The 15000-nt window shown below is 36.6% G+C and overlaps 1 protein-coding gene across 1 annotated transcript in view; it reads right to left on the minus strand.

Annotated features, from left to right (window-relative positions):
* The window catches only part of LOC109095721 (CD276 antigen-like), a gene marked incomplete at its 3' end in the record, with an annotated part of 54475 nt that overhangs the window by 39436 nt on the left and 39 nt on the right, over nt 1–15000 (minus strand). The window contains exons 1-2 of the mRNA XM_042754519.1: nt 14818–15000; nt 8688–8827 (exon numbers count right to left, since the gene is read on the minus strand). The exon at nt 14818–15000 is cut by the window's right edge and continues 39 nt beyond it. Coding sequence (XP_042610453.1) covers nt 8688–8733 — 46 coding nt within the window. The remainder of the gene's footprint in view (nt 1–8687; nt 8828–14817) is intronic.

Raw genomic sequence — 15000 nt, forward strand, 5'->3', positions numbered from 1 at the left:
CTCAATAACAGAGAGTCCTGCTGCTCTTCTGCTAATACAACAAACCCTTCAGACCGATATCAGCCCTGCTGAAGCTCAAAGGCCAATGAGCACATGCACACACTTACAAGCAGACAAAGCCTGGAATAACAGCGCTCAATATCAGAGAGAAACACAGAGCTCAATATCTACCTGCAGAGAGACACGCAGCTTCATTTGAGAGAGTTCGATAAGAGACGCTATCAGACCTCCATCAGTCCAGCGGCAGCTTTACACACACACACACACACACACACACACAAACACAACTCATGCACACACACACACACACACACACACATACAAACACACACCCACACACTCACAAACACCCCCACCCCCCACACACACTCAACACACCACACACACAAACACAACTCATGCACACACACACACACACAAACACAACTCATGCACACACACACACACACACACACACACAAACACAACTCAGACACACACCCACACACAAACACACTCACACTCACACACACACTCACACTCACACACAAACACTCAACAACAGAAGAGTGTGCGGCTCATTAGTGGCTGTATTCAGTCACAGCAGTGAGGCTCTATCGCCCTCCAGTGAAAGAAGCACAACATAGCAGCAGGAAACCTCACACAATCAACAAACCAGACTCTCTGAAGACACTGAGAGATGTGATTACACAAAACTCACTGAAACCATGATGCAGGACTGTCATGAGAGGCGCTCAGGTGGTTAAACTGAGCTATATGGTTGCTGAGGTATTCTGAGAGGTTGCTATGAGGTTGCTGGGTGTTCAACATGGTTGCTAGGGTGATCAAGACATTTAACAGGGGTTTTGTGTGGTTGCTTGGATATGTTAGATTCTTTCTAGTATGTTCTGTATGGTTGTTAGGTGGTTGTTAGGGTATTTTAGGGTCTTTCTAGGTCTTCTGTGTGATATTTAGGTGGTTGCTAAGGTGTTTTGGGTGGTTTCTAGGTGATTGTTTTTTTTTTTTGAGTTACTATATGGTTGCTAGGGTATTCTGTGGGGTTGCTTTGAGATTTCTGGGTGTTCAGTGTAGTTGCTAGGGTGACCAAGGCATTTGTTCTGGGTGGCTTCTATATTTTACATGCATTTTAGGATGTTCTGGTGGTTTCTAGGGAGTTCTGAGTGGTTGCTAGGGTATTTCAGTTGTTTTATGTGGTCTTCCGGATGTTTTTTTTTGCTTGCTAGGGTGTTTTGGGTGCTTTAGGGTATTCTGGGTGTTCTGTGTGGTCGTTAGGTGGTTGCTAGGGTGTTCGATTGTCTTGAGGGTGTTGTAGGTGGTTGCTCTGCAGTTGCTGGGGTATTCTGTGTGGTTGTTAGGTGGTCGCTCAGGTGTTCAATTGTCTTTAGGGAGTTCTTGTGGCTGCTAAGGCGATCAATTGACTTAAGGGTGTTCTGGTGGTTGCTATGGGATTCATGGTGGTTGTTAGGTGGTTGCTATTGTCTTTAGTGTGTTTTGATGGTTGCTAGGGCGATCAATTGTCTTTAGGGAGTTCTGAATGGTTGCTAGGGTATTTCAGTTGTTTTATGTGGCCTTCCGGATGTTTTTTGCTTGCTAGGGTGTTTTGGGTGCTTTAGGGTATTCTGGGTGTTCTGTGTGGTCGTTAGGTGGTTGCTAGGGTGTTCGATTGTCTTTAGGGTGTTCTGGTGGCTGCTAAGGCGATCAATTGACTTAAGGGTGTTCTGGTGGTTGCTATGGTATTCGTGGTGGCTGTTAGGTGGTTGCTATTGTCTTTAGGGTGTTCTGATGGTTGCTAGGGCGATCAATTGCCTTTAGGGTGTTCTGGGTGGTTGCTATTTACTTGCTTGGGTATTCCAGGTGGTTATTAGGCTGTACTAGGTGGTTGCTAGGGTGGGTGCTAGGCTGTTGTAGGTGCTCAGATTTTCTAATAATTTTATTGTCTCTCAGGCTGAAAAAGGTAATTGCACACCTCTCCTCAACAAGGAACGCAATCTAAGGCATCAGTGATGCTCACAGCACCCAATACAGTTCTAAAGACACCGCTCACACTCTAAAACACAGAACAAAACTCCAAATGAACTCGGAACACTCACAATCTCTTTTAGATTTTCAATTCTCACTGTCAGCTGCCTACAGAAGTCGTCATTTGCAAGGCCACGTATCGGACGGAGCGCTAGAGCATCACCTCAGAGACATTAGCATCACAATGCATCATGGGTAACACCGGACCACACATCGATCGAATCATCTCCCTCTCTGTATGTGAGAGATTGATTTCTATGTGAATGAGATTTATGGCTCTGATATTGTCCAAACATAATAACATCTCAGCGTGTCACATGATCTCCAAACGCACCGTTCTCCTCTCTTTCTCAGAGATGAAGTTCTGCTCAAAGGGCTTTATTGGTCTGATAGGATGATATTGTCAAATCATAATGACATTCACTGTGTAAATATCATTTCATAAATATCCAGCTCTCTCTCAGCTGATGTAGATGAGGCTCTGGCATAGGGCTGAGATGATTAGTCGACATTATCGACAACGTTGACAATAAAATTGTGGACAAATATTCTTGTTGTCGAGTAGTCATTTGATCTCACGTGACCTAATGTAAGAGCCTGCAATAACGCGGTTTGACCAATTTGGCGCTGTAGCACAAGACTGTAATTCAGCCCTCCTGGATGCAATTCAAGAGAAGAAGACACAGCACTTCACAGCAAATGCAGCCTAATCGGAAGCTGCTGTGCGCTTTCCTCTGAATAACAAAATAAACACAACAAAAACTGATAGTGGTGAGACAGCAGCAGTTAAGAAAGCATCTGGTTGCAGAGATGTGGATGTTTGCACGAGCTCTGCAGTTCAGTACTCCAGTAAAGTCCAGTCACGTCATGTTTATTCATATAGTACTTTAGGCAATAGATAGCCTTAAATCAAGCAGCTTTATAGTATTAAACATGAAATACCAGAGTCAGTGTCACTTTCAGTTAGAATTACAACTTGATTTTCTGTTATAAATCAGCTCTCCGGTGTGGAGCTAGCTAATGATATTTTTTTTTTTTTTTTTTTTATCCTTTATTTTACCAGGATAGTCCCGTTGAGATGCAAATTTTGCAAACAAAAAACTTCACATTCACATGATAATAAATATGTGACAAAAAAATAAATAAAAAAAACAACAAGCATTTACTCATAGCATAGTTTCCTTTAAACTACAAAACAAAAAATATACTCTTTTCTTTTTTCTTTTTTTTAATTTAAAGAGGGGGTTGTTTCCAGCATAATAACACTCTGCAACTCGTTCCATAATGAGGGAGAAAAGAAAAGAGAAACTGCCAAGCTCTGAATATACTCTTGGAACATTTAAAAGCAATTTAGCAGAAGATGTAGTGCTGTAATTAAATGTATAAAAGGATAAAAGACTGCAGATATAAATTGGTAATTTACCTAACAGTGCCTTAGCGATAAACAGCAGCATGTGCACTTTCCTTCTTTGAAACAAAGAGGATCGTCCCACCAATTCATACAATATACAATGATAAGTGCGTGAAGAAGCACTCGTCACAAAACGTAAAGCAGCATGGCATACATAGTCCAACTTTTTAGTGAAGATAAACTTGCATGCATATAAATCACATCACCATAATCTAACACTGAGGAAACAACTTTGTATAATTCTCTTTATCACTTCAAAAGCAAAACATTTCAATAAAAAAAAAAAAAAAAACTAAATTAAAAACAATCCTTTTTTAATAAGTTTTTCAATATGTACATAAAATCCAAATTTGTCATCCAACCATATACCCAAGTATCTATAACAACTTACTCTTTCAGTAGATTCTCCTTGTGAAGTTGAAATAGGGTAATCTGTTTCAGTACAACAACGAGTGAAAAGCATGTATTTTGTTTTGTTTTTTTAGTTTAAAACCCAATTTTAAGTTGGACAATGACAGTTGCAGTAACTGAAAAGATTCTTGCAAGAGCTCTATGGCTTGATTCACCGAATGTGCTACAGTGTAAATAATTGTGTCATCAGCATATAAATGAATTCTAGCTGAGGTTATCCCACGACCAAGGTCATTAATATATATAGAAAATAAAACTGGTGCTAAAATAGAACCCTGAGGAGCACCTTTTGTCATTTTTTTGAGGCACACTGAGTTCTTTCTGATAAATAATTATTGAACCAATTTGGAGCCATTTCACTTAACCTCTGTAATAAAAGCCTATGAAATAAAAATTCAAAATCTACAGAGACAAATACAAATAATGATACATACAAATAATTACTAACAAAAACATTTAACAACGTGGGAAAACACTTTACTGTTGCTTTTATTAGTGGGAAATAAAATATTTCACTAAAGAGATCAAAGCTTATTCTAGCTCATAACTGTTTTGATTATCATAACCCTATAAGGTATTTTAAGAGAGATTAGGTTGTGAATAAAATAGTTTATCTAAAAATAAAGCGTCTTATCGTTTACCTTTATTTTGTTTCTCATCCATATGACTTACAAAATGAGCTGTTCGGCAGCTTTTCAGTTACTTTTTCATGCAGCTAATTAAATGATGAATAGGAGAGAGTTTCTCTGTCTGTCATCTCATTTCGTGTGTCAAATATATTTATTTGTATATATTAATTGTACAATAATTGTAATTACATAATATGATTTTCATAAGCTGAAAGCCTTTATTTATTTGTTAAAACGTGTATAACTCAGCATTTTAATTGCAAAAGCTGAATAATCAAAGTCTACTGATTAATCAGTGAATTTATCGACAATTAATTGTTTTAATAATCATTTTTTTATTAATTGAAAAATTAACTACTCTGACAGAGCTACAGAAGGCAGAAAATCACCAGTGTGTGTTTACAGGCTGTGTGCATGAAGAGATGGAGACTGACAGTTATACAAAATGAGAAATGAAGTGGAGAAACAACTAGATTTACATTCGCTGAAAGAGACATCAGCCGAAGAACACAGTTCAAGTTTTAGGTTTTAAAAAACTACACAGACTACAAAAAAGAATAATATGAGCTCATGGAGAAAACCGGTATTATCGGCCGAGCAGTGAAGTGTGAGGTTATGAAGCATCTCTTTCTCTTTTAGAGATGCACAGCATGAATGATCATCTCGGTTTCAGGTGTGGAGCTAAACTGGGTGAAGGGCCAATGAACACAACATCATCACCAAAATAACAAACACAACACAAACAATATTAACAAAAACACTGTATTCATTCAGCCTCGTGTCAATAACAGTGTAACCTTGTGTAGACAACAGCCTCAGGGAAAACAACATCCTCACAGCATCATCATCAGCAACAAAATCAACAAACAACACTGATACACAACTAACACCATCATCATCCAAAACAGCATCAATAACACAACAATACCCAAAATCATCAACAACATAACAACAACACAAAAAAGTGCATCTTCTGTTGTCTCTCACATCAAAATCCACACACATATTTGTTTAGAGCTGTTTAAACAGAGCTTGATCTGTGCAGATTTCTCTCCTGATTCACACCAGAACACTTTTTCAATGGAAGAAGTGTTATTATGGAGTATAGACTCTATGTATTTGAGTTAAAAACATCTTAATGCTGGATGTGTTTCATCTTTTGTCTTCTCCAGATGTTCACTGATGGACTGGAGTGCTGTGGATTACTTGTGGATTATTGTGATGTTTTTATCAGCTGTTTGGACTCTCATTCTGACGGCACCCATTCACTGCAGAGCATCCATTGCTGAGACACTGATGCAGTGCTACAGTTCTACAAACCTGATCAAGAAACAAACTGCTCTACAACTTGGATGACTTAAGGATGAGCACATTCTGAGCAGATTTTTCATTTTTTGGTGAACAATTCCTTCAAGAATCCTGTCAAACCAATTTATTATGCAATACTTGTAAGGAGTTCAGCCCACATTCCTAGTAAAAGTTTATAACTTCAGTTTAACACATTTTATGTCAAAATTCACAGATTCTCCCCAAAGATCAGCGTAATGCAGCAAAACTCTGTCTATGTCTCCTCAGGACACGCTGCTTTGGGAAACCACATTAGCAACTGTCCAATTGCAGGCCCTAAGCTGTAACAAGTGTACCATATATGTGTCCAAAATACAGACAAATTGAGAAACTGGGAATGATAACATGGAGGCATATGAGCTCATACATCCTAGGAGCCAATTCATGTCTCGTATATTGAGTTACGCTCTTCAGTTGAAAGGTAAAAGTTGAGAAAGTTCTTAGATTGTATTTTAGACACTCCTCATGTATTTTGAGGACCTCTCAGCAATAAAACCCTCACAGTTCCAGCACACTTCTATAACAGGGATTAAACTGTGAGCTGTGAAACAGTCATAACTGTGGTTTAAGTTCAACACGCCACACCCGAGCGCTGGTTTTCATCCGCAGACGAACACAACACAAGCCCAAACAGCAAAACTGAGCCACAGCATCTGAGTCAGAGGGGAAAACCTTTCTTCTGGCTTCCTCACTCTTTTCTCTCTTCAAGGAATAACCGTAAAAACCACAGACTTGTTTTTTTTTTCATGTTCCTCAGCACATTTCTTTCTGACCTCCACCATTTTACGCCGCTGTAAATAGTCTTTGCATTAGTATAACGTCTGGAGAGACAGTTTTACCTGCAGAGAAGCATGTATTAATCAATTAAAGAGCTCATTTTGGATTCTGTCTTATAATATTCATGCAAGAATCCCTTTATGCATTATGCAAATTTAACCAAGGATATGCCATATAAGCCTCTGATCGACTTTTAATGGGAAAGGATAAAATCGTTTTTCACGCTGAGTGTCTGTAAAACCAAATTTCACAGACACATTCTTGCATTTTGTCAGTGCCAACTTTGATATTTCAGAACATGTCATGATTTTAGATGCATGTAATCTAATGAAACTGCACCACTGTAGTAGTTTCTAATTTAATAAAGTCACTCTGAGCTCAATGAGGATCACTTTTCCTTATTATTTATCTGCTTTTTTGTTGTTGTTGTTCTGTTATTAACTCTCGCCCTGCCATTGACGATGTATCTCGTCTTTTAGAAGAAAACGCTTCCAAGCGCAAGATGAGTTTCTACTGCTTTCCGTGTTTTCACTGTTATACACTCGGGGCCGCTATTACACATCTTCTGAACGAGTACGAAACCTCCCGAGCAAAAACACACGTGAACAGGACGGAGAAACAAGCGATCTCTTATGTAAACAGATGCATATTAAAAATAATGCGATCATCAGCAATAGACAGCATATAAATGAAAACTGCATAATGTTACGGAGTAAAATGATGATTCAGGAAGTGGTATATGTCTGTGCAAGCTTTGGAGGTGTTGATGGAAGTGATTTACTGGATTTATGCTTTGATAATCGTACTGAATATTATCCAGATGTAGTTTTTGATAATAATGTGATTTTCTCACCTTTTTGCTCAAAACTATGCATTGTTATGAAACCTACCTACAGGTTTCATAAAAATGCAGTAATTCAGGCAAAAGGAGCCCCAACTAAGTATTGAGTGCTGTACATGCTCACACTTTTCATGTTCATACTTTTCAGTTGGCCAAGATTTCTAAAAATCCTTTCTTTGTATTGGTCTTAAGTAATATTCTAATTTTCTGAGATACTGAATTTGGGATTTTCCTTAGTTGTCAGTTATAAATCATCAAAATTTAAAAGAAATAAACATTTGAAATATATCAGTCTGTGTGTAATGAATGAATATAATATACAAGTTTCACCTTTTGAATGGAATTAGTGAAATAAATCAACTTTTTGATGATATTCTAATTATATGACCAGCACCTGTATGTTCGAGTGTTGATAAAAATAAATAAATAAATAAATAAATAAAAAAGAATGCTTTAAGCTAGAATAAAACAGATTTTTTTTTGTTTAAAAGTAGAGGCTTTGATCTTTATTTTGGTTTATTGCATATTCAAATATTCATACAGCAAATTATACTGGAGGCCATCAAATTATAATGGCCTCCAGTATAAAATCATAAAAATCGCTGGCAGTGGCTGGCAACTTTTTTTAAAATGCTGGCAGGGAAAGAGTTAAGTACAGACTGTACACACTTTACATGTTTTTAAACTGGACACTTAATCCACACTTTAAAAAATTATGAAAATATAATTTATATATATATATATATATATATATATATATATATATATATATATATATATATATATATATATATATATCACAAAAACAAATTGTATATACAGGTGCTTCTTAATAAATTAGAATAATATAAATAAATTCAATTAACACAGAAAAAAAAACCAAATTGTCAAACTCTTGTATTAAATAAATACAATGCACACAGACTGAAGTAGTCTAAGTATTTGGTTCTTAGACTGTATAATTTCTTAAAAATATATAGAATTCTTGTGTGTTTGTGTGTGTGTGTGTGTGTGTGTGTGTGTGTGTGTGTGTGTGTGTGTGTGTGTGTGTGTGTGTGTGTGTGTGTGTGTGTGTGTGTGTGTGTGTGTGTGTGTGTGTGTGTGTGTGTGTGTGTGTGTGTGTGTGCAGTTTCCCCTGATTTTGTAGCCCTGGCCTGTTTATTAATTTCTATCTTTGTTTGTTTGTTTGTTGTGTGGTTCAGGTTAACAGGTTGTGATCTTTGTAGCATGTAGGGAGCAGAAGATCACCCACCGTCAGCGTGAAGAGCCAGCAGAGCACACAACAGGAGAGCCAGCATGCTGAGACGAGTGTGTGTGTGTGTATGTGTGAGATCCCACGACGATTGACGTGAGTGTGTGTGTAACAGCAGGGCAGATCCTTCAATCACAGCACTGCGGGGAAAAAAAAACAAAATCAGAGAGAGAGAAAGACGGATTAACCCCTGGAGCTGAGTACACACAATGGAGAGGAAGACTGAAAACACACAGGGCTTATATCTAAACCATATAAACACACACACACACACACACACACACACACACCAGGTTTGGCTGCTCCGAAATTCATCATCTTAAAAGGGTCAGTGTTTCATGATTGATGGCCGGGTTTTGACCTTTCCAGTGCGGTGAACACACAGACAATCTAAGTGTTCAAATACTGTATATGTGATCTCAAAACAAGCTTCTAAAGGAATCAAATACTGATTTAGGCCACAAACTTCATGAAAGTGTATGAATACAAACTTGATTTCACGCCGCACTACTTGTTAAAATGTACAATTCAATTCATATTAGTGCAACACTAATACATTCTCAACATTACTGCAAAAGGTGCTATGACAGGAGTAAAGTTCATGAAAAAAATCAATAAATATGATTTAATAATAAAACAAATGCTTTTTAAATTAAATTTAGTCCAAAATTTATTTTTATATCCTTCTTTTTCCCTTTAATCATTCATTTCTGTATTTATTTTTAACTTTGTTTTTAAATTATTTTAACTTTATTATTTCATTTATTTATATATTTAGTTATTTATTAAAATGTATATATTGCCATATTTATGTATTTACATATTTATATATTTCCAAATTTATTTTTTCATTCCAACATTTCTTATTTTATTTATGTTTGTATTTTATCTTACATTTTTACACTGATGATAAAAAATAATAATAATTATATTGATGATGGTGATTATTATTATTATTATTATTATAACCTTTATTTTATAGAAGCACATTGAGATTAAGAATCTCTTTTACAAGAGCGTCCTGGCCAAGACTGACAGACACAGCACGTTTGAGTGTAACAAATAACATCCAACAACACATACACATATACACACACAAGCAAATCCAGCAAATTTCAATATCAATACATAACTAGCTAAAACATCTGCAACCAGATGTTTCATTCTCCAAATCATTTAAAACTACTTTAAAAGTGTCCAACGAAACCAGTTCCCTCAGTTTCAATGTACTTTGCAAACAATTCCAGGCAGAGGGAGCAGCAAATTTAAATGTCTTTTTCCCTAATTCAGTACGCACCACTGGAACAGACAGTAAAATATATCCTGTGACCGGAGGCTATAGCTACAAGCATACTTTTTACAGATGCGTGTACAAAGATAGGAAGTAAGTAAACCCAGGATAGATTTATAAATTAAAACATGCCAGTGTTTTTGTCTTCGGATGGACAACGCAGACCAGCCAACACGAGCATACAACACACAATGATGAGTGAGGGTTTTAAGATTTGTTATGAACCTCAGTGCACCATGATAAACATTGTCTAAAGCATGTAAACACTGTGAAGATGCATGCATACTGTATATATAACATCACCGTAGTCCAGTACAGACATAAAAGTGGCTGCAACAAGCCTCTTTTTCAAATCAAAGAAAAGACATGATTCTAAACTAAAAAAAAAACCCAATTTCACTTTCAATCTTTTCACCAGTTGCTGAACATGAGGACCGAAGGAGAGAGCGTCATCAATTAAATCCCCAGTTACCTATACTGAGACACAAACTCAATTTCTGAACCTTGGGACGTAGTAACAGGCAGAAGATTATTATGGGGGATTAATTTTGATTTAGAAAACAACATGAATTTTGTTTTATCAACTAAAACTAGTTTCAATTCAAATAAGTTATGCTGAACAATATCAAATGCAAGCTGTAATTGAGAGAGAGCCAGACTGGGTGTGGTTGCTAAACTATATATAACTGTATCATCAGCGTAATAATGAAAATTTACATTTTGAACATTATGATCAATATTATTGAGTGGTCCAAGGACTGACCCCTGTGGCACACCTTTTAGTGACATTGAGTGAACCAGAGATAAAACCTTCTGCCTGTACACACTGAGGTCAATTTATTATTATTATTATTATTATTATTATTATTATTATTATTATTATTATTAAAGTTTGACATCTGTAAGTTTTATGTTCAATCTTTTTTTTTTTTATTGATCAAATAAACAATAAAACCACTAATATTGTGAAATATTATTAAAATTTAAAATAAATCGTTTCTATGTGAGTATCTGTTAAACTGTAATTGATTTCTGTGATCAAAGCTGAATTTCCAGCATCATTACCGAACAGTTCACACAAGTTTTCTTATGTGATTTGTCACTGGATTTAATGCACCAATACATGTGCGGAAGAATCTATGATTGATTTAAACAAGATTTTGTTCTATGATTTCGGTTATTTATTCAACTCTATTCTACAGTTAAATTCACTTTCAGTTAGTGACAAATGCATTTAACTTCAAGTGCATACTAAAAATTGCCAGTCAGCAATACATCTCTAGTTGCTAATATTAATTAGGTAAAACATTGCTATTGTTGTTATTATATCAAACAGTGACTCCTGGATCTGTTCACACCTGGAATAAAAATAAAGCGAATTCAGTTCAGCAAAAATCATGCCGTTTTAAATCCTATAAAGTCTGTTATGCTTCTGCTACATTTAGCCGACTAAAAGTAGACCAATATTTTCACATTTACTGAACTGCAATAGAATTCACGTAGTTTTCTACTGTAATGCATGGCTTATGTGGTCACTTGGTTGATGACCAGGATGTTACTTTACTAATTTTACATTTGTGCGCATCCTGTTAAGCCTGGTCACAATTTCTACATCCTTTTCTCACTTCCTCTTCCTTTCCTTCTTTTCTCTGGAAAAAGTGAAGTCAAGCCTCTGAAAGACCACGTCTTGTATTGTTTTCTTTCCTGAGACGACATGTTTCTTATTGTAATGGGACGTCTGTGAACTTGTCCTGCTTTATACAGTTCAAAAGTTTGGGGTCACTAAGATTTTTTTGAAGGTAATTAATACTTTTATTCATCAAGGATACATTAAATTGATCAAAAGTGCCAGTAGACACATTTCCAATGTTACAAAAGATGTATATCTAGAGCACATAAAGAGCAGGAAGCAGCAGCGAGTGGCTGCTCAGTGAACAGGTCAGACTCATGTGAGCTCTGACTAAACTCTTCCAGCAGCTCAGCGTTCAGTAATATGAGACGACGTCAGCCCTGCACTATGCTTTAGTCATAATCAGACCGCTTTCTGAGGCCAAACCCTGCACTCAGCACAAAACACGCGGTCAGACAACAGCACTGCTACTCTCTTCAGAAACTCAGACCAAATCAACTTTCCTTTAAGACAAAGTTCAAAACAACTAGTCAGGCTTGAACAACTTTGTAATTCTTTCCACATGCATAAAAGCACAGCGTGATTAAACGGCACACTTTATAGATCACAGGAACTGTCTGCATGAACTTCAAGCAGTCTGAGATCTAATAGTCACTCAGTCCTTCCTTCTGGATTCTCTGAAAGCCTCAGACTGTTTTTGTTGGACTCGATCACTTTGTCAGTGACTTTCAACGCAGTGCTGCTGAAAAACTTCATCTAGACTTAAAGGGATAGTTCACCCAAAAATAAAAATGTTCATCAGAGATCAGGATGAGTTTGTTTCTTCATCAGGTTTGTAGAAATGTAGCATTGCATCAGTGTCTCAGCAATGGATGCTCTGCAGTGAATGGGTGCCGTCAGAACGAGAGTCCAAACAGATGATAAAAACATCACAATAATCCACAAGTAATCCACAGCACTCCAGTCCATCAGTGAACATCTGGAGAAGACAAAAGATGAAACACACATCCAGCATTAAGACGCTTTTAACTCAAATACATAGAGTCTATAATCCATAATAAAACTTCCTCCAGTGAAAAAGTGCAATCTCCTGTTGTCTCTCACATCAAAATCCAGACACATATTTGTTTAGAGCTGTTTAAACGCTGCTTGATCTGTGCAGATCTCTCTCCTGATTCACACCAGAACACTTTTTCACTGGAGGAAGGGTTGTTATTATGGATTATAGACTCTATGTATTTGAGTTTAAAAGCGTCTTAATGCTGGAGTTGTTTCATCTTTTGTCTTCTCCAGATGTTAACTGATGGACTGGAGTGCTGTGGATTACTTGTGGGATATTGTGATGTTTTTATCAGCTGTTTGGGACTCTCATTCTGACGGCACCCATTCACTCAGAGCATCCATTGATGAGACACTGATGCAGTGCTACATTTCTACAAACCTGATGAAGAAACACACTCATCCTGATCTCAGATGACCTGAGGATGAGTGCATTTTCAGCAAATTTGTATTTTTGGCTGAACAATTCCTCTAAATGTCTCTGTGGTTTCACACATTCAGCTCAATCTGCTGAGTACGAGTCAAACAAACAGAATATGCATGTAAGCATAATCTATGATCAACACTAGAGTCAAAAAAATAAATCACTGGCTGCTTTGCTTGAACACCCAGTACTTTCTGCAGAAAAACTACAGTAATCTTCTCCCCGGGCCTTGGCTCATTGAGTCTTTAATGCTGTATAATCCATTAATTCCTGCAGCATCTATTCACACGTTCAGCACTGAGGCTCAAGTTTAAACAAGCACATTTATCTTCCCCGCCGGTCTCTCTCTTCTCAAACAAACACCTGTGTTATTACTCACCTCACTGAATCAGGCCACTGTTTAGCCGGCAGGTACTAAATGTATAATATCCTACTACTACGTGATTACTGTTAAACACAGCTCTGTAGAAACACAGCGGTCAAATCTGAGAGGGGAAATACAGACTCAATGCAAGACGGACACAAGACTGATACACTACAGAGAAGCTTATACTAGATTCATCTGTTTGCTTTCAACTTAAGTATGATAAAATTAATATAATAGAGTAGAGTATAGTAGAGTAGAATAGAATAGAATAGAATAGAATAGAATATAATAGAATAGAATAGAATAGAATAGAATAGAATATAATAGAATAGAATAGAATAGAATGTCACATTTTTGGTCAATTTGTCTTGGACTTGAATAACACAGCCAGCAATCAAACAATCAGACACACATAACATATAGACCTAGCACACAATCCAACAACAACAAAAATAATAATAACAACAACAACTACTACTACTACTACAACTACTACTACTACTACTACTACTACTACTACTATTAGTAGTAGTAGTAGTACTAGTATATAAAAATAAATCATAAAGATTTTTTGGGAATTATTTGAGTTTGGCACAAAGAGGTTTTTAAAATACTTCAACTTTGAAATTCTAAATTGTTTCCCTGAAGGTTAAAAAGGTTATTATGGAAGTTACATATAATACAATAAAATGAAATTTTAAAAAAGAAAAGAAAGAAAAAAGGGAAATATTTTACACTATGTAAACATTTGGAAATTATAAACAATAAACATATAACATAATTTATAACAAAATAACATTATATATTAAAGAATATATATTTTTCTTTAATTTTTTTTTCTTTGTTTCTTGGAAAAAGAAAAGAAAAGAAAAGAAAAGAAAAGAAAAGAAAAGAAAAGAAAAGAAAAGAAAAGAAAAGAAAAGAAAAGCTGTGAGCTGGTGGAGTGAGCTCGGTGTTTTTATGTTTAATGTGTTTATTTACAGTGCAGACAGGTTTCAGAGTTTGTGATGTGAATCCAGAGCAGCAGATGCTGAATCAGCTGGGAATCTCATCAGTGTGAATGTCCAGACTCGTCCAGTCCAGCAGAGTCCAGCAGAGTCCAGCAGGGTGTGGTGCATCTGTCTGGGGATTCTAGAGGATCTGGAGACCTTAAAGGGCCAAAACTCAAACCCTGGGTTCAATAAAGCAGAGTCTGTTTTCCCAGAAACCAGTGAATCACACTATTAATGACCATCCCATCAGCAGAGACTCGACTTCACTGATCCATCTGGAATCACACAGCTCTCCTAAACAGCGCAAACTCGACACGGATCTCTGCGGATGGTGTCACGTTATTCAGTAGCATTTGAATGTGCTTACCATCCCAGCAGTGAAGTCAGAGGAACACGAAGCAGAAGATCCGACTCCGTTCTCTCCTTCCTCAGACACGCTGTGTGTGGAGGCGCATGGTGTGCTCGGAAAGCTGCTTCTTCTTCTTTTTCTTCTTCTTCTTCTTCTTCTTCTTTTTCTTCTCCTTCTTCTTCTACCTCTTCTCCTTCTCAG

The sequence above is a fragment of the Cyprinus carpio genome, unplaced genomic scaffold, assembly GCF_018340385.1.
Source record: "Cyprinus carpio isolate SPL01 unplaced genomic scaffold, ASM1834038v1 S000006535, whole genome shotgun sequence".
In the NCBI taxonomy this organism is placed as follows: domain Eukaryota; kingdom Metazoa; phylum Chordata; class Actinopteri; order Cypriniformes; family Cyprinidae; genus Cyprinus; species Cyprinus carpio.